The sequence below is a fragment of the Balaenoptera musculus genome, chromosome 20 (assembly GCF_009873245.2).
Source record: "Balaenoptera musculus isolate JJ_BM4_2016_0621 chromosome 20, mBalMus1.pri.v3, whole genome shotgun sequence".
Taxonomy (NCBI): Eukaryota; Metazoa; Chordata; class Mammalia; order Artiodactyla; family Balaenopteridae; genus Balaenoptera; species Balaenoptera musculus.
The window spans coordinates 45,354,644-45,378,352 of NC_045804.1; the positions used below are offsets into that span (position 1 = coordinate 45,354,644).

At 53.4% G+C, this 23,709-nt stretch overlaps 1 protein-coding gene across 2 annotated transcripts; it reads right to left on the minus strand.

The window, feature by feature from the left end:
• Window positions 1-5,160: 5,160 nt before the first annotated feature.
• Window positions 5,161-16,083, minus strand: TRARG1 (trafficking regulator of GLUT4 (SLC2A4) 1). Of its 2 annotated transcripts, none has more exons than XM_036837910.1 (3): window positions 15,619-16,083; window positions 6,677-6,809; window positions 5,161-5,198 (listed from the first exon to the last, which is right to left on the minus strand). In XM_036837910.1, exons 1-3 carry the CDS (start codon window positions 16,003-16,005, stop codon window positions 5,185-5,187), a joined length of 534 nt encoding a protein of 177 aa, XP_036693805.1. In that variant the 5' UTR covers window positions 16,006-16,083; the 3' UTR covers window positions 5,161-5,184. The 2 variants fall into 2 exon arrangements, with proteins under 2 accessions (XP_036693805.1, XP_036693804.1); XM_036837909.1 differs by having other exon boundaries at window positions 5,185-5,285; window positions 15,619-16,005.
• Between the last annotated feature and the right edge of the window lie 7,626 nt (window positions 16,084-23,709).

Below are 23,709 nucleotides of genomic sequence, written 5' to 3' on the forward strand. Positions count from 1 at the left end.
CGTGCTCTCACTGCCGAGGGCCCGGTCCAATCCCTGGTCGGGGAACTAAGATCCCACAAGCCGCGCGGAAGCCGAAAAAGAAAGGAAAACAATTACTATTTTTAGAGGGGAGATAAAAGACCCGCCCCCGCAGAAGGTACGGCCTAAGGGGAGACTGCCGCAAGTTGGCCCACTTGACTCGGCTTCAGGCGTCTGGCCCAGAGCGTCCCCAACTTCAGTGCACAGGAACCACTGGGGATCTTGTGAAAGGGCAGAGATTCTGGGTCGGGGTGTGGCCTGAGCTTCTGCATTTCTGACCGCTCCTGGCGACGCCTGTTAATGCTGAGTAGCAAGTCTCGAGGGCCCAGCCCCATAGCTCCCAACTTCAAATGACCATTGGGATCACCTGGAAATCTTTAAAAAATCTGGAAGCTTAGGCCACACCCCAGACCACTTAAACCTGATTCACTAGGAGTGGCAGCCAGGCGCCAGCATGGCCCAAGCTCCCAGGTGATTCCAACGTGCCGCCAGGAAAGATTGACAAGCCGCTCTTGACCCGCACAGCTCACTCCTTTACCTGGAGACTGAGGCCCAGACAGAGGCCAGGGTTGCTCAAGTTGACACAGCCAAGGAGTGAAGGTTTGAGGCCTGGGCCAGAGACCTCTCCTGGGCACGCGGGGTGGCCTCCTGTCCTGGGTCAGGGAGAGGCAGGTAGGGCTGGCGATGGAGGGGAGCAGAGTCTCAAGGGCCAGCCTGGGGTGCCCAGCACCTCCCAGATTCTGGGGTGCTCTCCTGGCTGTGCCTTGGGAAATTGTTATTGGCATTCCCGACGTGTATCCAGCCCTCACGTTCACCAGGACGCGCCACTGGGTCTCCGCCAGCCCTGTGGGTGTGCAGAGAGGCTCACCACACCATTCACGGGTGGGGAGTCCAGGTAGAGAGAGGGCGCAGCCATCTGTGATTTGAGGCTTTCTGCGTTGTGGAAGCTGCCGCTTCTCCCTTGCTGAATCTCAGACACATGTCCCCCTACGCCCCGTTTTAAAGTTTCTAAAACTGGGTTGTGTCTGAAAAATGACGCCAAAAAACTTCCAGATCACCAAGCCAGGCAGTAAAGTGGTGTGATTGTTACTGGCAGTGCCCATGTGTAGAGAAGGCGTCCGGATACCTGAGTGTTATTAAATTGGTAGCATTTCACTGGTGGCATTTCATCTTAATTGGGACTCCCCAGGTGGTGCTCAAAATACCTTTGAAAAGGTCACATGCAGCACTGAAACAAAGAGCTGCAGAGAAATGTGACCATCACATGCCGGGCAGTGCAGGAAAAGGGCGTCAAAATGGCCAACTCCCTTGGAATAGCTCACAAACTTTTTAAGGTGAGGGAGGAGACTCCTGTCACCAAAGCTTCTGGGACTGTCCTGCTTCACGGGTTCCTGACTCTGTGACCTTGGGCAAGTCACTGGGCCTCTCTCAGCTTTGTTTTTTTCTTAGGAAAATGGGATGACACACCTCATGGGGGTGATGTGAGGATTAAATGAGATAATTTGCACAAAACATGGAGCCCAGCACATGGCACATGAGAAGCACTCCCCTGACCCCTAGTCCGGCTGGAAGGAATTTCCCCAAGGAGATGCAGCTAATAAGTGGCTGGCCCGAACTCCCACCCCCTGGTCTACTCTGCTGGGCTGCCTCTTGGGTCCTGGGACTCTCCCTGCTTTCCTGCCCCACCCCAGTCCTATGCCCTTCCCCCAGCCTCTTGCCCTTGGTGTGGGCAGCTCATTGTGGCCACATGACAATTCCTTCCCTTCCTTCTGGCTGCCCAGCCCAGTGGCTCTGCCCACACCCTCCTCCTAAAGCCCTTGCCACCTTCCACCGTCAAGCAATCAAGCCATCCCTGCCTGCTTCATCCTACAGCCTTGGAAATAGATTCCCTCCTCCCACCCTTCCCCTGCCCCACATACACACAACTAACTCTCACCTTCCTTACATAGGGCTTTGCTCTCCAGGCAGCAAAGCACGGCGGCAAGAAGCCAACTTTGGGGCCAGACCTAGGGATATGGTCAGTTCACCAACATTTCTTCAGTACCTTCTGCATGCCAAGCACGGTGTGACCCAGGCCCAGTGTCTGAACCTCTCTGAACCTCGGTTTACTAATCTGAACCCCGGGATAACACTAGCGGCCCCCTCGGATGGCCGTGTGGATTTACCAAGGTTTGTGAGATGCCCAGCACAGCCTCCTGCCCTCCTCTTCAATGCCTGAGGTCTTTGTTCAGAGGCAGAAGGAACGACCAAGGGGAAGACCAGCATCGCTCACCAGAGAAACTGAGGCTGGGTGAGAACAAATGGCTTGCCCAGAGGAATGCTTCATGGTGGCCATGGAGCCCCTGGATGGCCAGGCTCCCCAGTGCCCCCCAAGTTGTTTGGAACCCTTTGAACCCAGCGGCACAAACAGACCCTCGGTGGGCGTGGACAGTCAGCTTTATTTCTTTCCATGCCGAGAAATACAGAGGAGAGAACTGGTGAGTGGGGGCTGGTGGTGGTCAGGGGGTGGTGCTTGCTGTTCCCTAGGGGGTCCGGGGAGGGGCTGGGTCAGTGCCCCAAGCCAGGGGACCACTGTGTTCATGCAGCCAGTACTGGACCCACGAAGGCGCTGGGATGGCAGGGCCACTGTTCCTTCATGTTCAACGAGGCCTGGGGGTGTCAGGAGGCCTGTGGGTGGGAGGCAGCAGGGACCCTCCCTCCCAGCCTTACCTCTGAAGGGTTCCCCATCCTCTGGCCCTGGGCTCCTCTCTGCTGGAAGGACCAGTCTCTTGAGGCCTCTGAGCTACATCCTTAGTATGACTAGAAAACTCTCAAGTCGTTCTCGCCTGCATGGAAGGCTGCTCCTGCCGTACCTGCTTTTGCAGCGGTCTGCTGTGGCTTCTGTCTTTCTCCACTCTCCTGGGTTTGGAGTAGGAGTCAGTGTGTGCGTCTGTGGGAGTGAGTGCATGGCAGGGCCTGTTTTTGTGGGTGTGACTGTAGATGGGGGGGCAGGTCTGGGTGTGCATGACGGTCCCAGGGCGCACAGAGGCCACAGTCCCACCTCTGCCATCATTTTCCCACAAGACCACGCCTAAACAGTCTGGTTCACTGCTCTCTTCTCCCTGGGGTGCTGAAGCTGGGGACCCCTGGGGCCTGCCGGAAGACAGCTGGCTCATGACCCCTCCTTCCAGGGTGGGGGCCGGTGAATGTCAGATTCATAGACCTCATCATGACTCCCCTGGCCTGACCTGACCTTGAAAGTGACACATATACTCTGGGCTTATCCCCTTCCTCCCCCCGACAAACACGGGCATTTCTATTTTGGCCTCAAAGGTCCCATAAAGCAAATCCAGCTGGTCCCTCCTTTAGGGTCGGGAGAGGTTGGAGTTTATTCCCTGGGTGGGTGACTGACACAGGAACGCCAGCCCTAGTGGGATCTGCCCATGCCCCTGGGCCCTGAACCCTCCCCTCGTTCATACAGGCCCTCCTAGAAGGCTTGGGGCTGCACCCAGGACCCAGAGCCCCTCCCGGGAGACAGCGCCTCTGTGCTGACATGCTCCCTCCTCAGGAGCCTCTGAGGAGGGCGGGAGAGACGGGCAGGGACCCTGAAAGGAGGCATGAGGGTCCTGAGCAGGCACAGAGGACACATTCTTGGCCAACTTAGGGCCCTGAGAACCTGCCCTCCCAACCTCCTGGAACCCTAGCCGCTAGGCAGGGCCTCCCAGGGTGGGAAGGCCTGGAGCATCCTTCTGCAAGGGTTTGGGGGCTGAAGCCAACAGGGGACGTGGGAGCAAGAAAGACCAGGGAGAAATCTGAGGGGCCCTGCTTAACTCCTTCCAGGTGTCCCATTAGGTCCTGAGACAAAGGCCATGGTGTCCGGGCCCCTGATTCTGGGCATGTGGATGTGTTCCTAAGCCTGGGTCCCCAAAGATGGGACCCTTCAGCCAAGCTCTTCTCTCTATCTTGAAACTCTCTAGACCCCATGAACAACAAACCTTCATAAAAACTCTGGCCCACGCCCCTGCAGAAGGCACAAACACCCCTGATGACCTGGGAGCCCATGGGAATTTCCCCCAGGGGTGGTCCCTAAGCCTGCTCCAGGGAAAGCCTTTGCTGTTTGTGGTTGGCCAGGGGCACAGGGTGAGGCACAGAGCATCAGATGCAGCTGGGCTGGGAGCTGGGAGCCCAGGGCCCACCTGAGCCACTCTGCGTGGGGACCCTGAGCCCCTCTGCATGAAACTCCGAGCTTGTGGCCCAGACAGCCAGGGAGGGCCTGTCAGGATGAGAGCTCAGGCCTGGGTTCCTTTTCACCGGCTGTCCTGGAGGCAAGGTCAGGCCCCGGGAGTTCTTGGTTGGTGCCCCAGGCTACAGGCCAGGTAGGGACTAGAGGCGGACTGCGTCAGCCTGGCAGATGCTCTGACACCAGGCTTCTCAGCCGAGACGCTCCTGAGGCTGAAATGTTTGCGAAGAGGTCTGTGGGTCATGCTGTCCCCGTTTGTGTCTCCACCAACATTCCTCTCGGTGCCTCCACCCTGCGATGGATGTAGGATTGAAGTCTGGCTGTTGCCTCTTTCCAGAGCAGCTGCACCTCCTGTGTGTCCGAGGGGTTCCAGGGCATGTGCTGAGCAGAAGCTTGGCCTCCGAGCTCAGGGTGCTGGCTGGGGTCGCAGCAGGCATGTGGCACAAGGCATGCAAACACTCTTTTTTATCCTGCCTCAAGAAAAATACAAAAGATAAGAAAGGCCCGCGTCTTTTCTCCTGGTCATCAGACACGCAGGGACTGTGCTACCTCTCTCCCCGCTGTAGTCTTGTTTATGGGGCTGGTTTCTTCTCCCTCTGGCAGTATGTGCTGCTTGGCAGGTCCCAGGAAATCATGGGGATGAGAAACCAGCCAGAACCCTGGGGTTAAAATGCCGGGACATGCCCCTGAGATTAAACCACAGTATTCACTGGTTTCACAGTCAATTTCATTTCCTTCCTTCCTTTCTTCCTCTTGCTTTCCCATTTGATGTGGGCTGGCAATGGGGTGACTTGGGGGTTTCCCTCCAAGTTTGTGCTTTTGGAGCTGGGGGACAGGTGGGCACCTGGCAGTCACCATCCTGTCTCCCGAGGTACATGGGGCATGTGGGTGCGGAGCTTTCCAGCGGGCGGGGGCCTGCTTCTGCTAGCACAGCCCCCTAGTTAGTTCTATTTCTTCTGAACTGTAAAGAAAAGAACAGGTATGGCAGAACAGAGCTCAGAACATAGGATCTTCCGGTCCCTTTGTTGAGGATTTGAGTTTTTGTTTCCTAGTGGGAAATGGTAACAGGGGTGAGTTGAGTTGGTTTGGGGCTCCTGGTGGAAGTGAACTCCTGCCAAGGAGAGGACCGGGGCCTCAGTGATTGGTTTGGAGGTGGGCACGTGGACCCCTGAGGCTAGAACCATCACTGCTTGAATATTTTAGTGAAAACTAAACAGTCCCCTTTGCCAATTTGAGCTCAGTGGTTGTCACTTGCCATTGAAAGAGTCACGGCTAAGGTGACAAGCAGCAGCAGGACAAAGACTGAGACGTCAGAAGGTGACACTGAGGCTCATACCCTGGGCCAGCGGGGTCCTGCTTCTCAGGCACCTGCACACCTGTCAGCTCAGAGATTATGGAACATGTTTCCGCTCAGACAGATGAAGTGGAGGACCTGCATCTTGAACCCAGGCAGACTGATTACAAACCTGAACTCTTCCCTCTCCTACGAGGCCAAGGTTCCCCATGACCCCACGGCTGCTGCCCATGGAGCACACATTGAGGGGCAAGGTCTTTAGCGGAACAGCTTATGTTGATCACCAAAGCGGCAGAGATGCTTGGAGGCTCCCAATGTGAGTGTGTGACGGGAGGGAAATGGACAACACTGACCCGCATAGCCCAGAAATTCTCAGAGCTGCCTGGGCTTTGTGAGCAGCTGAGTGGCACCTTTGAAAAGGGTCGCCCTGCTTGGATAACTTCCCTGGGCCACCTTTGGGCGCTCACAAAAGTGTTGCTTCCTGACTTCCAGCACGTGCACGGTTTACTTCCGGTAGGTCCTGGCTGTCTCATCAGGGATGCTGTCTGGCTGGCCCCCAGTTTACAAGCGGAGTCACATGCGTCATCTCAGGTGATGCTGTCTGGCTGGCCCCCGGTTTACAAGCGGAGTCACATGCGTCATCGCAGGTGATGCTGTCTGGCTGGCCCCCAGTTTACAAGCGGAGTCACATGCGTCATCGCAGGTGATGCTGTCTGGCTGGCCCCCAGTTTACAAGCGGAGTCACATGCGTCATCTCAGGTGATGCTCGCAAAAGCCTCTGTGCTGGAGGCTTCTTCCGACCACTTCCGATGTGAAAACCCCGAGACTCAACCCGGGCAGACCCTGGTGCAGGACGCAGGACCATCAGAGCTGAGACGAGAGCTCGTGGCCTCTGACTCCCGGGCACGTGCTCTTCCCACGCCCTTTGCTAGTGATCTATCCTCCAGGCATTAGAAAGTCAGAAAGCCAAGCCCACTCAGCCAGTCCCTGCAGGGGACTGGGTTGCTGTCCTTGAGTGAGAGGAAGAGGCTGCGGCCCACACGTGCTCTCACCCTTCTCCCCACCACCTCCCCTGTCCCAGGGGGCTGGGCCACGGCCTTCCACAGTCCTCACACTGAGTAAGCTGGAGTGCGGCTGGGCCTCACCTGCAAAGTTGACAGTCACAGCCACGATGATGATGACGACCCCCATGATGATGAAGGTGACGCTGAGCATCCCGGCGAGGCGGCCCAGCCTCCGGGCCCCGTCCAGGTCTCCCTGCTGCACGCTACTTCGAGACTGCAGAGAGAAGGTGGCAGAGACCTCGGGAAGGCTGTCCTTGGCAGCCTGGGAGGGGGCCCCTTGCTGAGCCTCCGGAACACACCCGGCCCCCACTGCAGCCCACACTCCAGCAGCCCCCACAGGGGAGGGGCGGGGGCTCCTGCAGGGGAAGTGGCCAGACCTCTTGAGGAGACCCGTAACTAAGCCTGCCCCTCGCTGGCTGGGAACAGCTGGAAGCACGACCAAGCACTGCAGGGCGTTATCTCAGGACAGGGACGGGCAGGGCGGTATAGTGGAGACCGAGGGCCTGGGAGCGTGGACCAGGCCCAGGCCATGCTGAGCTGGCAGGAGAGATAAGCCAGGCCCCTACAGACCCCAGCCCAAGGCTCATTCCTGTAGCTGCACTAAGGCAGCCCCTGTGGCTTTTTCTATGGCCTGACATACCTGCCTCTTTTCCTCTGTGAGCCCCCTCTTGCCATAAAAGGAAGGAAATCACTGGTCCTCTCTCTCCCTATATCCCACCCAGGAACCACATCCTTGTTCAACCAAGTCCGCTTCCCAGATCACACCAGAAAGGCGAGGCATTTTAGGTTTGAACCAGGAAGGCTGGGGCTGGGGTGGAGCCATGTATGGCTTCACGGGGGCCCTATCTGATATTTCACTCCTTCTCAGTGAGCTCGACTTCTCTTGGCCCTATTTAATTGGGTGAAACCAGGTGGGTGAGGATGGGGATGGACAGAGGACATAGAGACAGAGAGGATCATGAGGGGTCCAGGGGGGATCAGTAGGAGGTGTGTCCCAAGCTTCTCCATGGGGGCCCCCTCACCACTGCCCGGGACTGGCCTGTGACCTCCAGATTCCTCCAGCTCTAGAACTTGGACTTGTATTGATAGAACAGGCACAGGCAGGAGTCTACTAAAGGTGTGACTACATACAAGACCTCAGGCCATTTATTTGGTTATTTTATGTTCTGATTATTGGAGGCTCCTGAGTTCAGCATGGAACCATCGAGTACCTTGATGATGATGGTAACGATGATGACGAAGATTTATTGAGCCCTGACTTTGTGCCAGGCAGCTCACTGACGACTATGCCTAAATGATCTCATTCAGCCTCAGAATCATTCTATGAGGTTGGCAGTGTTGCCCACTTTTAAAGAAGCTGAAGTTCACAGAAGTGACACTTCCCCCTCTATTCTCTTCATTGGGGCACCCCCCCGTCCCCTGGGTCCTGTCTTCATCTCTCAGAATTCTGATTCCCCACCTCCACCCCGTGGTTCCCTGTGCCAAGCTCCTTCCAGGCCAGGGCCAGCTGCCCGCCCCAGTGTGACCTCACTCACTTTGCCCCAAACCACAGCTTCCTACTTCCCAGATCTGCTCCTTGTCTCGCGCTCCTCCTTCCACGTGCTCAAGCCCCAATTATTGGCAACAGCCTGGAGTCCTCCCACTCAGTCCTAACTCCCCTCCCATCCCACTCTACTAATGAGTTTCCTCTCCTAGTCAATTCCATTGCAGCTCTCCTCTCTAGCTTCACGGCACTTGCCCTAGTTCCAGGTGCCACTTCTCACTCAAGCCATGACAAGAGCCTCCTGAAGTTCCCCCTGGCTCCAAGCTCTTTTCCTCTCCATTCTACTCCCCACACCACCATTTCACCCTACAGATATTCATGCCAGGCATGGTGTGAAGACCCTGGGACGCAGCAGTGTGCAAGAGCGCCCCAGTTCTTATGCTCGTGGAGCTTACAGCCTTGGGGGGAGGCTGACCTCCATGGTGACCACACAAATAAAAGCAAAATTGCAAGTGTGGGTAGTGTTCCAAAGGCGAGGTACCTGGTACTATGAGAGTTTATGAAAGGGGAGAGTCAGGGAACACATCCTGAAGGGAGGACATCTGGATTGAGATATGAGAGATGAGTACGAATTAAATAGATGTTTTTTCAAATGGAAGAAGAGTGTTCTGTGCAGAGAGAACAGCATGTGCAAAGGCCCAGAGGGAGTCCCTACGTGGCAAATATGTAGATGTTCAGTAAATCGTTATTGACTGAAGGAAGCAGGCGGGAACTTGACAAAGGCCAGTGCAGCCGGGGCTGAGACAGTGAGGGAGAGGAGGCTGCAGAGGTGGGCAGGGCCAGGCCAGGTAGGGCTCTGCCCATACAGGAAGGAGGTCGGCCCTTATCCCAGAACAGTGAGAGCCAGTGAAGATGGAAGGCTGGGGGCAGAGGATAGTATGATTGGATGCAGGTTTTCCTAAAGACCCCCCTGAGTGTAGTGGGGGATCAGAGGGGAGCCAGGAGCTGAGGCAAAAGCTGAGAGAGATGATGAAGGCTGAGGCAATCACTCTTGTCCAGCATCGTCCACGGCCCCCCACTGTCTGCAGAACAGAGTCCAAACTCAGGTTTGCTTTGCATTTCCTGGTTTTACCCTCTGCCATTCTCTTCCACAACCTCTGGGTCTAGCCGATCTGAACTGCTCAGGGTATGAGCACCGACTTCCACTTGCCTTTGCTCGTGCTATTTCTCCCGCCAACATTCCTGCTTCCCCATAACACCCCAAGTCCAAATCCTCTCTATCCTTCAACAGCTGGCTCCAATGCCACCTCCTCTGTGAAGCCCACTGAGATTCCTCCACCCCCACTGGAATGGTCATAATCCCTAGCATTATTTGAACATTTACCTTGTGCCAGGAACTATGCAAGCTCAAGTCTAGACCTCAGCCTCCCTCTGCTGCCCAGGGACATTGGGGCACCAATCACTCCTTGGTCTTTTCACCCTCTCCTTCTTGACTGGATCTTTTTCTCTCCTGTCTTGAAGAAATCCTCTATTTGTCTCACCCAGTTGTAGGCTCCCCAGTGCCTACAGGACAAAATCCAGATTCCGTTTTGTGACAGTGGGGGCCCTTCTTGATCTGGCCTTTCTCCATTTCTCCAGTTGCTTCTCTCACCACGCCTGCCTGGTGTTCTATGTTCCAGCTCCAGCTCCTCATCTGTAAAATGGCCTAATAACAATCCCTGCCTCATAGGAGTGGTAGAGGATAAAATGCTCTAATGGATGGCCAGCTCAGATCACCAAACTCAGGACATCAACACCAAGGCAACACTGGGGGGAAGAGGAAGCAACATACAGAAAGACTTCTGGGATTTCCAGGAATTTCAGCTTCAGAAATCCTGGGGTTACCTTGAATCATTATCCAGGACTCATTCTCAGCTGTAAATATAGCATCAGGGGGAGGGGCAGAGGGTTTAAGATGAGTCCTGCCCCCGACTTTCCAGAAAAAGTCTGTGCAGTAATGATTCAGGGCCATGGAGAGAGGCACACAGGTAGTTTCTTGGGTATGAGAGGTGAGGAAGAAAGGCGAGAGGGAGAGAGAATTTTTTTCAGTTCTACTGAGCCCAATCTCACTTATTTATCCGCAGAGCCATCAATCCATGCATCCCGATCATGCATGTTCCTTCAAGCCCGAGGGACACCATTGAAGGAGACACAGTGGGAATGGCTGCACGGAACAGGGCAGACCTGATTGTGGCTGCTTTGTTGTGTCAGACACTTTATACACGCTATGCAATGTAAACCTCACAACTGTTCTGTAAATTTTAGTTTTCCAATCCGTAGAAAGGAGGGATAGTAACTGCCTCTAAGAAGAGAGCCCTAATTTTACATGAGAAGTTGTCCACTGCTAGCTGGCACTCATTTCTGAAGTACCCCCCCCCCATTAGTTACCAAATGAAAGATCCATCCCTTGTTTCCAGGGATGGAAGAAAACCCTTCATTTCTTTTTATGAGTAAATTACCAGCTGCTCTCCATCCCCATTAGTGACATCATCTTCCTCTTATACCAAATGGCTCAAGTTGAAGGCACACTAATAATAACTGCAGTAGTGGTTGTAATGACTGAATTAATAGATCATTTGTGATTGCAATGGCTGTGGGAATGGTGAGTGAGAAAATGAATTCAGGTTAATAGATCGGTGAGGAAAGACATTGAAAAAAGTTTGAGTGTGGGGAAAGGATAAGGCGGGGTTGGGGAGAGGATAGGGTGAGGAGGATGCTGATGAGAGCGGCTAGAGGCTGACACCAGCCAGGGGAGGGTGGCAACAGAACTTCTCAGGAACGAGCTTCCTCCACCCATGAGGCTCAGGCCAAGGCCCAGCAGATCTCAGGAGAACTGACAAGATGTGCCAGGGCTGATCAGTTATTAGCCCTTCCACAGAGATCAAGCATCTACCAGCGGGTCAAGGCAAAAGGATGTGCTTCTCCATGTGCTTCACAGCAATCTCTCTGCATAGATACAATTGTTTCTGAAATGCCCTGACTACAGTTTAACCCCCCTGTTGCTGGAGAGAGGGGAGGGATGGTGGAGGATCCTGGGGAAGGAGTCAGGACAGCTGCAGTGGTGGATGGGAGGGATTGGGAAGACTTAGGGGCTTGAGACCGTAGCTGTTTACCAACTTATTCAGAAGTATGTCAGGAGGCTTCCCTGGTGGTCTAGTGGTTAGGACTCCGTGCTCTCACTGGAAGGGCCCAGGTTCGATCGCTGATTGGGGAGCTAAGATCCCACAAGCCACAAGTTATGGCCAAAAAAAGAGAAAAAAAGACGTCAATATCTTAAGCCATATGCCTACATGCCAGCTGACCGTCAGCCCTGGTCAGGGCTTAGCACTCTTGTTGAGTGAATGGATAAATCATAAATGAATGAAAATGAGCCTGCAACACATCAGTTAAATAATTAAGTTGTTGAAAATGCCTAAGTAAGGAAGCGTTGAAGCCACTCTGGATCTCTGCGTCGTTCCCACATGCTGTAGGAACAACCTACAGAGAAGGGACTGCTCAGAGGCTGCAACCAAAACCACAGACAGGGCTGCCTACCTTTCCCAAGGCTGTAATGAGGGGTGAGACTCCATTATATCCAAATTGCTAAAAGCCAGAAATGCCTGTTCACTGGGGGGTTGCCCTGTCCTCTGACATTGCACTTTCATTTAGTATTAATAATAATAGCAACCACTTCCATTTATTAAGTATTTACTATGTTCCAGGCTTTGGCACACACATTATTAGTTCATTTAATCCTCCCAACAGCCCTATGAGGTAGGTGGTTTTATTACACATTTTATAGATGGGGAAACTGGAGCTAAGGAAGGAGGTTGAATGATTTGGACATGGTCATGTGACTTAAAAGGGATAGAGACGGGATGCACACCCAAGTCTATCTGATGCTTCTTTTATTAACAACTGAAGGCCCACTGCCTGGGGCCCAGCATCCCTCATTGACAGGAGATCTTGCTGGATCCGGGAGCGTGGCCATTTCTCATCCTGACCCAGAGGTAAAATGGATGAAGCCAACCTTGCCTTGGCCACCCCAGGAAGCTCACAGGAAGCTGCGGTGCTGAGCAGGCCTGGGCCTGGACACCTGTGATCACAGCTCCTGAGGTAGAGCCCCTGATCCCAGCCCTGGTCCCAGCAGGCCCCTGTCAGAGCCACAGTGGGAAGGACACTGCTGGTCCATTAGTCTTCCACTGATGGAGGGAGTGGGTGGTGGAGAGGAGGCTACTGGGAGGTGGGGGAGAAAAAGAGGGAAGGAAGTAGAATTATTCTCTTCCTGCATAAATGCCTAAAAGGTTTGCCTTTCCTGGGAGGGACACACCATCCTTGTCCCAGAGGTAGATACAGGGTGGGGCCATAAAGAGAACACTGGATTCAGTATCCAGCTGATGTGCCTCTTGCCAGTTGTGTGACCATGGGCAAGGCACTGTTTTACATGCCTCAGTTGCCTCATCTGGTAAATGGGAACAATTTGCTAGACTCTGTCAGCCTCATACTAGGACATGCTCTGCAGACAGCTCTAGCCAGGCTGTCAGGGATGTGGGTCTCCTTCTCCCCTGGGGTCAAGGGCTTGATCCTTCACTTGGTAACCAGTGGGAAGACTTCAGATGAGGAGCTCTGAAGTCTGTTGCCAGGACCTGGAGACACCAGCATGGAGACTTAACTCTCTTTCCACACTCTCTGTCTCTCCTTCACCCCTGCTGCTGTTTGAGTGGCACCAAGTATTTCAACTCTAGATAAATAACTGACCCCTCCCTCCCCAGGGCATGGGAGTGTCCTATGAACTAGAAAAGTGAATATCACAAAAAAGCGACTCACACAAATGTTTTGGATTCCCAGTGTATATAAAAGTTACGATTATACCTTACTGTAGTCTAATAAGTGTGCAATAACACTGTATCTAAAAAAGCAATGTACATACCTTAATTTTTAAATACTTTATTGCTAAAAAATGCTAATCATCATTGCTCAGCAAGTTGTGATCTTTTTGCATTAGTAACATCAAAGATCACTGATCACAGGTCACCATGACAAATATAATAATAATGAAAACGTTTGACATATTTCGAGAATTAACAAAATGTGACCCAGAGACACAAAGTGAGCAAATGCTGTTGGAAAAAAAAAAAGGCGCCGATAGACTTGCTCGATGCAGGGTTGCCACAAACCTTCAATTTGCAAAAAATGCAATAGCGGCAAAGCACAATAAAACGGGGTATGTCTGCTTATAAAATGTCCAGAAGAGGCAAAACCATGGAGACAGAAAGAAGATGAGTGATTGCTCAGGTTTGGGAGGGATGGGGAAGAAAAAAGGCACTGGGTTTCTTTTGGAGGTGAGGAAAATGTTCTAAAATTGACTGTGGTTATAGTTGCGCTTGTCTGTGAATATACTAAAAATCATTGAATTGTACACTTTAGATGGGTGAACTGTATGATATGTGAATTATATTTCAAAGCTCTAAGTAAAACAACAAACAGGACTTCCCTGGTGGTCCAGTGGTTAAGACTCGTGCTTCCAGTGCAGGGGGCACAAGTTCGATCCCTGGTCAGGGAACTAGGGTCCCATATGTTGTGTGGCGCGGCCAAAAAAAAAAAAAAAAAAAACCAACAAACTGGTGATGGCTTCCCATCCCCCCCAGGGAGACACTCGCCTAATTACTACCATCACGTAATAGCACTTACTATGTGCTGGGTGCTTTAGCACTTTGTATGGCTCATCTCATTTCACCCTCACACAACTCTATAATTTAGGTGTTACGCTGACACCCATTTTGCAGATGGGAATACTGAGGAGAAGAGATGTTTGAGTGACTTGCCCGAGGCCACAGAATATCTTGTGGTTTTGTCTAGCGTGGGTGCTTCTTGCAATGTGTTGTAAGGATCTGTTTACAAGTTTCTCTCCACTGGACAGGAGGCTCGTGGGAATTGGTGATGGCATCTGGTTTAGCACTGTATTCCCTGCCCCAGGCCCGGTGACCATCAGACCTGACTCAAGAACCTGAGAAGGATGTAGAAATGCACTGGGGGTGGGTTCGGTGGTCTCACAGCCTTGGGCCCGGGTTTCCCTTGACGAAGGCAGCTCCTACCCAGCTCACACCCTGCCACCCCAGCAGGAGATGGATTCTAGCGAACGTTTTCTCCTGCGTCCTTGTGTGGATTCCCTCCGCAAAGCCTGTCTCTCCTCCTGGGGCTTCTCCCTGTAACCAAGAGGTTGGCCCTGCCCACAGCCACTGGCTGCACCCCTGTGGCCCGGCTCTGCCCCCAGCTGCCTCCAACAGCAGCAGGCAGCACAGGAAGTTCCTCAAAGGCCTGGCCCAGCCCTGGCTCTTCTGCCCACGCCAGGTCCCTGCCAGCGTCCCCTAAAGCCCTGGCAGGTGGTGCTGGATTTGATGGGGGTTGGGGAAGGCCCCCCTGGCTGGAGACTGGGCCTCGGTGAAGTGGATAGAGACGTATGAGGAAATAAGGGTTTTCTCAGAGGACAGCGGGGCAGCGGGAATGACCACAGCTCCTGGGGGCCCGACGATGGATGACTCAGCAGGGGAGTCACTCCAGAGGGAAGCAGACAGTGTCTCCCCTCTCAGTGTGCTGTCCCCTGCTCCTAACCTCATTCTGAAAGTCATTCCCTGCCAGCCCCTCTCTGTGTCTCTCTCTCACAATCTCCTGGACCACAAAAGCACTTGCCAACATCTACCAACATTTTCTGTGCCTCCTCTGTAAGTAGCTCTATCCAGATGACTTGGATTGGAGATGATCTAAGGTAATTTACTCAAAACCCTAGAGCACGAGTGTGTGGGAAGCAAGGACTAGCCCCCATGCCCCTCCCTGGCCAGGCCAGCCATGCCCTCTGACACACGTGTGTTCCCACCCTTGGCCCAGACCCCCCGCCCTGAAGACAGATGCTGAAATCGGTGCAACGGCGAGGCCCAGAGGGCCCCAGTGAGAAGTTCCCCCCAGAGGAGCAGCCCTGGGGGAGCCGGGCCCCGGGGCCCTCAGTCCATGGCAGGGAAGCCACCGCCTGCTCTTGGAAACCAGAGCTGCCAGAGGCTGACAGAACACCAGGGGGGGGTGCCTGGCTCCCCTCCTGAGAACATGGGGCCCTGGGACCCCATGCCGGCTGCAAGCTCTGCTGATTCACAGCCCCACTCAGGAATGACTCCTTGGGACAATGCCCCCGACCCCTGCAAAGGCAAGACCCCCAACTTAGCTGTATTTCTGTGCAGAATTTAGCTCCAGGTGGCTCTCTGGAATCCCCCTCCCAGCAGGGATGTGTGCAAAGTCAAGCTGTGATGTCCAGGAGCAGAGAGGAAGGAGGACAGCGAACAGAAGCTCTCCAGGCCCCTGGGCCCCTCTCCAAGGGGGAGTAATAGACCGGCTGAGAAGGGGAGCCTTCCCCCAAGCCCCCGGCACCCAGCTCTTTTCTCTGCCTCCCAGGCAGGGAGACTGGTGCCCGCAGGGAAGCATGGCTGCTGACCCCAGGCCCAGCCCCTGCCCTGGAACGAAGAGCAGCACTTACCATAATGGAAAAGATGAGGGGGATGAGGTTGAGGGGCCAGATGGGGCAGAAGCAGGAGGTGATGGCAAGGACGAGGTAATCTTTGGGAACTTCTCTGTCCTGGGTATAGGAGGTGGTGGCAATGGAGGATGCCCGCCTCGAGCTGGCCCGGGAGGATGCCTGGGGGAGCGAGGCCTCCCGGTGCCCCTCGGATACCACCTTGAAGGGCAGACTGTGGCAGCCCTGCTCCAGGTCCAGAGCCCCCGAGGGGGACTTGGACAGCTTCAGGGGCTTGTCATCCTGGCCCCCGACCTTGGTGAGGAGTTTCTCCATCTCCGGCAGGTCCAGGAGTGAGACGGTGCCTGGCTCCTGCGCCGGGGAAAACTGAGGCTGCCCGGGGTGGGCCATGCTGGCCTGGGCCTTGGGCTGCTCCAGCTCCAGGCCGGGACGAGGGGCTCCAGAGGGACCTCAGCGCACCATTCCTCAGCCCAGACTCAGGGCCTACAGGTCAGGGGCAGACGTGTCACCCAGGAGAGCAAGGGCCAGCTGGGGGCTGGGAGGGTCAGCTTCTCCGGGCCAGCTGAGTTCAGAGGCTCAGGCCGGCCTACTGCCCCATGGAGCTCCGGGAAGCTGGAGCCTTCAGTTCCATTCAAGTTTGAGGCCAACTTTGCTGATGCCGCTGACAGCACAGATGGGCGGGGAAGCAACAGAAAGCAGCTCCAAGAGCAGAGAGAAGACTGCTCTTCTCCCGAGTGAGGCTTTGGCTAAGTCAGGGAGGGTGTGTGTGTGTGTGTACATCACCCAGCCTCCCTCCCTCCCTGCCCTCCTCAGAGATGCTTTTCAATTCCCCTCTCCCCAGAGAACCACCCAGCAGCATTCTGCCTCTGCCCCAGCCCAGCCCAGCTCAGCCCTGCCCAGCCCAGCCCAGCCCAGGGGGACTTGGGCCAGCCTCTGGCTTCCACTACTGACCCAGGACCTGCTCTTCTGGGCTGGGGGCTCTGGATGGGGAAGAAAGACAGAGTGGGTCAAAATGGGTGTGTCTTCAACTGTCACGGGAGACTGAGCCCTCTGCAGCTCCTCTACTGGAGGGGGCTCCCGCTTCTCCTATCTGTTGGGAAACGCTGGCCCCTGGACCTACTGCATCCCACCTCGACCCTGACCTCCAACGCCCAGAGGCGTCCAGGCCAGAGCCTGGCTCCTAGCTCCGGGAGGGTCCAGTACTAGTGTGGCCCCTGGATTCTGCCTGGACCCTCTGAATGGGTGTATGAGCAGCTCACCAAGGGGTGGGGCAGAGGGGCTATTAGGGAGGAGTGTTGGCCCCATCTCATGGCCATTAGAGCTTTTCTAAGGTGCTTTTAAAAAGCCAGCAAAGATCCTGTTTCAGGAGCTCCTTAGGGCAGATGCCGGCTCTGAAGGGCCTCGGTTCTGGCTGCCTGTCCTCTGTCTCTGTTCTCTCATGTCTCCTCCCTCCGTTTCTGCCACCTTCTCTATTCTCTGCATCTCTTTCTATGTCCCCGATCTCTCTCCTTACATTGTTTTATAAGGTGACCTAGAACCACCAGGGTGTGTGTGTGTGTGTGTGTGTCTGTGTGTGGTTTGGAGGAGGGCATAGGTCATGGGGGTTGGGGGTGGGAAGTTAGAGGTGAGAAGGGGTCTCAGAGGTTGTGGAGTTCAAATCCTTTGATATCACAGATTAGAAAAGCGAGGCCCAGAGTCATCTCAAACTGTATCCCAATCAGATATCAATCCCTGGTCCAAGTCCAGGGGCTGGTTTGGAGCAAGATGAGCCATTTTAGTGGAAAGAAATATCTTTGGGTTGTGTATCAAGCTGGCTTCAGAAATGCTGCTTCCAACAAGGGCCGTGACAAGGCAAAGGAGGCAGAGTGTGACGGGCAGGGAGTGGAGAGCTGGCCACAAAGGGATGGGAGGAGGGCTCCCCCAGGCCAGGGATGGGGCAGAGGGAGTGAGCTGGGCTCTTGTGCCCAGGAACTTCCAGAAACGTGCTAATGCCATTTTATTTATTTTTTAACATCTTTATTGGAGTATAATTGCTTTACAATGGTGTATTAGTTTCTGCTGTAGAGCAAAGTGAATCAGCTATACATATACATACATCCCCATATCTCCTCCCTCTTGCGTCTCCCTCCCACCCTCCCTATCCCACCTCTCTAGGTGGTCACAAAGCACCCAGCTCATCTCCCTGTGCTACGGGGCTGCTTCCCACTAGCTATCTATTTTACATTTGGTAGTGTATATATGTCCATGCCACTCTCTCACTTCGAGAGAGTGGCTAATGCCATTTTAAATAAGAGACCTCCTGCAGAGGGTGGCAGGTTGTGTGCCTGAGACCCCTAGACTCTAAGTCCGTGTCCAGCTTGGACAGAATTGCATGTTACAACCTGGGAGCTGATTCTTGGGGGGACGGACTCAGGCCCTGTGGACCTACCGCTGCCCAGCCCAATTCCATAGCCTCCAGCCAAATGTGACTACTAATCGCCTGAAATGTGGCTCATCCACACTGAGATGTGCTGTAAGTATAAAACATATACTAGATTTCAAACACTTAGTACGAGAAAAAAGAATGTAAAATATCTCTTTAATACACTGTATATAGATCGCATACTGAAATGATAATATTTTGGATATACTGGGCTACATAAAACATTATTAAAATTAATGTCACCTGTGTCTCTTTTCTTTTTTTAATATGGCTACTAGAAAATTTAAAACGTGGCTTGCATTATATTTCTATTGGGCAGCACTGGCCTGGAGGACAGAAGGAAGCTGACATAAAGGGATTTTTTGACTTAATAAAAACTCGAAGAGAAGAGAAAAAGCCAAGAAGTCCCCAGGGTGACCCACGGCAGCGAGGTTACCAGGTATGCTGGGGTTCAGGGACTTGGGAGCCGGGTTTGCTCTGTCTGCTGTGAGATCCTCGGCTTGTGGTGCCATCTAGTGGCCGAGTGGTGGTGAGGGAAAGGACCAGAAGTGGGAGTGGGAACCAGGGGGAGGCGCAGAGGCGAGGACCAGAGCACCGGGATTGGGCTCCGGGGCTGGTGAGCCCAACCCAGCCAGCTGCTCCTCCTCTGGCCCGGTCCTGCCCCCGCCTGCAGGTGCGGCCTCCCCACTCCCCCCTCAGCTGAGGTCTTCAATGGAGGCCCACGGGCCACGTTCATCATGCAAAGTGGGTTTGGCCTGCACAGTGTTGGCTCAACAGTGTTTTTTAAAAATCCATTTCACATAAACATGGGGGTTTCAGACTTTTAACATGAAGATCTGGGAACCCTGGGCCCATTTTCTGCAGAGCAGCAAGCAGCTGGGCCCGCTGCAGCTTTTAGAAGGGAGGGCGCTGAGCCCCTCCTCCGACTCCGCCCTCACGACGCCCGCGGGCCTCAGGTGGCGGCCTGCGCTGTGAGCGCCTGCAGCTACACAGGTGTATTGGCCTTTCTGTTCCGCTGCGGGCTGGCCTCGCTGCTCTCTAGTGTGGATGTTGGGAACTGAAGAAAGTCACTCCCCTCTCTGTGCCCCCTCCCTGATGGGCTGTGAGGTCCCAAGATGGGCTTGGAGTGGGCAGGTGTGACCCCAGCTCCTTCGCCCAGGGCCTGACTTGCAGTGATGGCTGGCTGAATGACCCAGAGGAAGATGAAGACGCCAATAAAGTGCCCAGGGTGTGTCCACGCCGGCGCTAAGTCCACCTCTGCCCATCCCACACTTGGGACACCCCGGGTGTGAAGGATGCTGAGATGTAAACAGTGGAGTGGAAAGTGGACAGGGAAGCAAACCTCAGAAGGGTAGGTAAGTTCGAGCTTAATCCAAGGGGAAGAGGTAAAAAGCCCCCCTATATCTGTACCCATGGCCTTTTTTTTCAGCTGTGCAGAGCTTAATTCCCCAACCAGGGATCGAACCCGTGCTCCCTGCAGTGGAAGCGTGGAGTCCTAACCACTGGACTGCCAGGGAATTCCCCCCAAGGCCCTTTTTATCCCCAGCATCGCCTTGGGTGTCAGGAAACCATATGGGGCTGACAAGGCAGGAGTAATTAAGAAAACTCCACTTCTCACTGAGGCCTGCCTGGGCCCAGCTCCACTGCTCCAGGCAGCCTTCTGGTGTCTGCACACACATACACACATACGTGCAAAGTGTGAGCAAAACTTGATGTGGTCATGCACCCATCAGTAAGCACCCCAGTTTCACATCCAGTGAGGTGGGGTCCCTCCAAAGGAATCCTGCTGTCTGTGCTCAAAACATTTCCCTACTCCTCTTTGGAAGGTGCCCTAAGGAAACAAAACTTTCACCTTTTAAAAACAATTATCAAGAACCTAATGGAGGGACTTCCCAGGCAGTCCAGTGGTTAAGAGTTCGCCTTCCCAGAAATAGAGACACAGATGTAGAGAACAAACGTATGGACGCCAAGAGGGGGAAAGTGTGTGTGGTGGTGGTGGGATGAATTGGGAGATTGGGATTGAAATATATACACTAATATGTATAAAATGGATAACTAATAAGAACCTGTTGTATAAAAAAATTAAATTACAAACAAAATAAGGATTAAAAAAAAAAAAAAAGACCTTGCCTTCCAATGCAGGGGGTGAGGGTTCGATCCCTGGACGGGGAGCTAAGATCCCACATGCCTGGCGGCCAAAAAACCAAAACCTAAAACAGAAGCAATATTGTAACAAATTCAATAAACACTTTAAAAATGGTTCACATCAAAAAAAATCTTCACGAAAAAAAAAAAAAACCCTAATGGATACTAACCCTGTTACATCCTCCCAAATTCTCTCAAGGTCTGTTCCTGCACCTACCTGTTTGTCCACACTTACAATCAGTGGGCACAGACCAGTTTGTGATCCGCTCCCCGAACTCACCATAACTGGCATCCTGTTACAACACTAGAGAATGCTTTGCCCGTGCCTCTGTGGCTGGGCATCTGTGTTGTTTCAAAATCTTTCATCGATAGGTACAGTGCCGCTGGGACTGCCTTTTTGCAAATTTGTTTTTCCTTTTGGATTACTCCCTTGGGGTATTTTTACTGCGATTTTGCCAAATTGTTCTCTACCAAAAAGGGAACAGACACACAGTACAAGTAGAAATCTGTAAATGTGCCCTTTTCTCCATATCCCTGACAACACTGGGTCTTACAGTTTTTATTTACTTTGCTGGCATGTCTCATTCATTATGCTGTAAAGCTGCTAAAAGTGCTGTAAATTGTTATTTTCTGCCCTTTCAAAGTGAACCCTCTCTCTCCTTTGAACACTATTTGAGGGATCTGTTGGGATTAACCTTATAGACACATAATTTCTGTCTTTAGGTATCAGTCGTTCATGTCTTTTGGCCATAACTTTTAGCAGCTCTCTCTTATATGTGTGTTTTCTCTTTCCAGAACTTTCCTTTTTATATTCATTCAGTGCCTCTCGTATTATTTTTCTCTATATTTGGATAAACCTATGTGGTCTTGGTTGATAACTTCCATTTCTTTAACAATCACAGATTTATCTTCTTTCCACAGCAAATCAGTTATCTGGGAGAATGGATATGGTCTTAGGAAGCAGATTAAAAAACTCAAGCAAGAGTTCCAGAAAACCTGGAAGGCACATAATTAAAGGTACTCTGGCCTAGTATCCCCTAAAGAATCAGGGAGAGGAGGGGGTAACTGTTAGGTCAATACATACACATATGCACACACACACACTCACAGATCTACACATCTCTGTAAGCATGCACAAAATGTGCACATGTTAAAAAACCTCAGAATGCCAGGCAAATACTTATCATCTTGTAAATATGCAGATGTGTGCAAACAAATAGCCCTGATGAAACAATGTGTTAATGTGTTGGAGGCTTTAGTTTATAAAACACCTTCCCATGCATTCTCTCCTCATAACAACCCTGTGAATAGAATTTGTCTTAATAGCTTCCATGCAGTGAGTGCTTTGTGGGCCAGGCACTATGCTAAGTGCCTTAAATGCATTCTCCCCTTTAGTCTGCACAACAGTCTATGATGTAAGTACTTATTTCAGCCCATTGTACGGATGGAGGTACCTAGGCTCAAAGCCCTTAGGCGATTTGCCAAGGTCCTTCAGCTGGTAAGTGAGGAGACAAATCCTCGCATCCTCGGGCTGACTTCACAGTCTGCGGCGCACTCCCGCTTCTACCTGCAGGGGGCGCCCTCGCCCTTCCAGGGCTGAGAGTGCAACCGGGGAAGAACGTCACTTCTTTCCATCCTGGAACTTTGGAAAGCAGGACTTGATGGTCATTTTATTATGTTTCCAGAGAATAAAAACCTGAGGCTGAAGCAAGGTGGAAGCATTGTCCAGGCTGGTCTGTCATAAAATTATAATATGCAAACAGTACTAAGTTGTGGAACACCTTCTAATTGCCAGAAACTGTACCTTAGAACGAATGTTAATGCTCACAGCCACCCTGAGGTGGAATCACCTGTGTCAGAGGTGAGGCACTGGAGGCTTAGAGAGGTTAAGTGGTCACACATGTAGTAAGTGGCAGAACAGAGATTGGATCCCAGGCCAGTCTGGCTCTTTCCTTTCCGCCCTTAGACTGTGACACTGCCTCTCCCTTATAGGGCAGGCTCAGCGGGCAGGCCTGGGGCCGAGTCCCACATTTTGCTCCTAGCTAGGCCCCAAGACCCCTCTGCCCCAGAGTCAAAGCCTTCCCGTGATCTGTGACACGTCTACCTGCCCTGTGAAATTTGGAGCCCTGAGGCCTGTGGACCAGATGCCAAGTGTGCCAGCCAGTGTCTCACTTGCAGAAAGCAAAGACACCTGTAATCAGGACGGTGAGCCTCATCTCAGCTGTTCTGGGGACCCTTCACTCCTCCCTGGGTGACTATAGGCATCTCTCCAGCTTCTGTGGGGTCCCCCATTCTGAGCTGTATAACTCCCCCCACCCCAAGCTGGCAAGAGCCCAGCTCTCCAAGGAGACCAGAAAGCCCTCAGGCCTCCCGTGGCACACCTGGGTCCTCACCCCAGCAGGCAGCACCTGCAACATCAGCCGGGCCAGCCCAAGTGAGACCGGACACGAGCTCAGAGTGCTCGTCTTAGCTGCAGAGCAGCTCTCTCCAGACTTCTCTGGGGGGCTGGCTGTCCCTCCCACTTCCTCAGCAGCCTTGGCCCGAGGCCCACTTTCCTGGATTCCAAGTCTGCCCCTCATCACAGAGGCCCTGGCTGCACTGGCCCACTCTTCCCTGGGAGCTCCATCCGCCCATAGCTTGGGGTACAGGCAGGACTTACCCCCAGTCCTTGGCCCTGGCCTCAGCTTCCTTCCCTGAGACTGGCCCAGACTCCGCTCTCATTGCCACCATCTCTGTGGCTCACTGCAGACAGCAGCTCTGCGAGGGGGGTGGGGGCCAGAGAGGAGGCTGACCACATCCTTAGCCTCCCGGTCCCGCTTGCTGTCTCCAGATAATGTCTCCTCCCACAGAGCCCCTCACAGTGCTCCGTCACACCTGGGGTCTCACCAGGAACCAACGTCTCCAAGTACCTACCTGTGGGCCTCACTCAGGCCAGGGCCCAACATTCCAGGGTGAGCCTCCAGGCCTCAAGCCCCTCAGGCCTTCTTGCCACCCTGGGCTCCTGGCCCCAATAGAGTCCTGGTAGCAGACAGAGACGATAGCTTCTCCTTTTTATTTAGCTGCTCCTGATGGCCTCTCCCTGATCACAGACTTGGGGCATCAGCACAGGCAGGGGGAGGGGACCCCACACTGTGCCCTCAGACCACACCAGCTGCCACCCACGCTCCCACATACCATCACCCCCCTGTCCAAAAGTCCCCATTCTCCTAAAAAACAGCAGGACTTAGAGGCACAGGGATGCAAAAGTCACTTTCCAAGAAGAGTTCATCAAGTCTAAAGGTAAGAACCCAGCAGGATCCTGCTCCTTTTGGAGCTGCCAACCCTGGCGGGATTGGGGGTGGTTAAGGGGTGCAGCCCCAGGCTCCAGAGTTCCTTCCCACTGGCAAAGCGCCTCCTTTCCCCCTCTGGCCTCAGCCCGTTCAGTTTTGCCCAGGATGATTTTAAAATCTTCCCTTCTGTAGTCATCGGGTCATTGGCTCCTCCCAGGCCGGCCCTCCTCCAGGGCCGCCGGTACTCTCGGTGCCGGG

What these genes read in the sequence shown, in the direction of transcription:
- TRARG1 (XM_036837909.1), bottom strand. Translation starts at nt 16,005, where the DNA reads ATGGCCCACCCCGGGCAGCCTCAGTTTTCCCCGGCGCAGGAGCCAGGC. An exon ending in CCCTCATCTTTTCCATTATG is followed by an intron (nt 6,810 to 15,618) that starts GTAAGTGCTGCT and finishes TTCTCTCTGCAG; the next exon opens with TCTCGAAGTAGCGTGCAGCA. An exon ending in TGTGACTGTCAACTTTGCAG is followed by an intron (nt 5,286 to 6,676) that starts GTGAGGCCCAGC and finishes ATTTCCCACTAG; the next exon opens with GAAACAAAAACTCAAATCCT.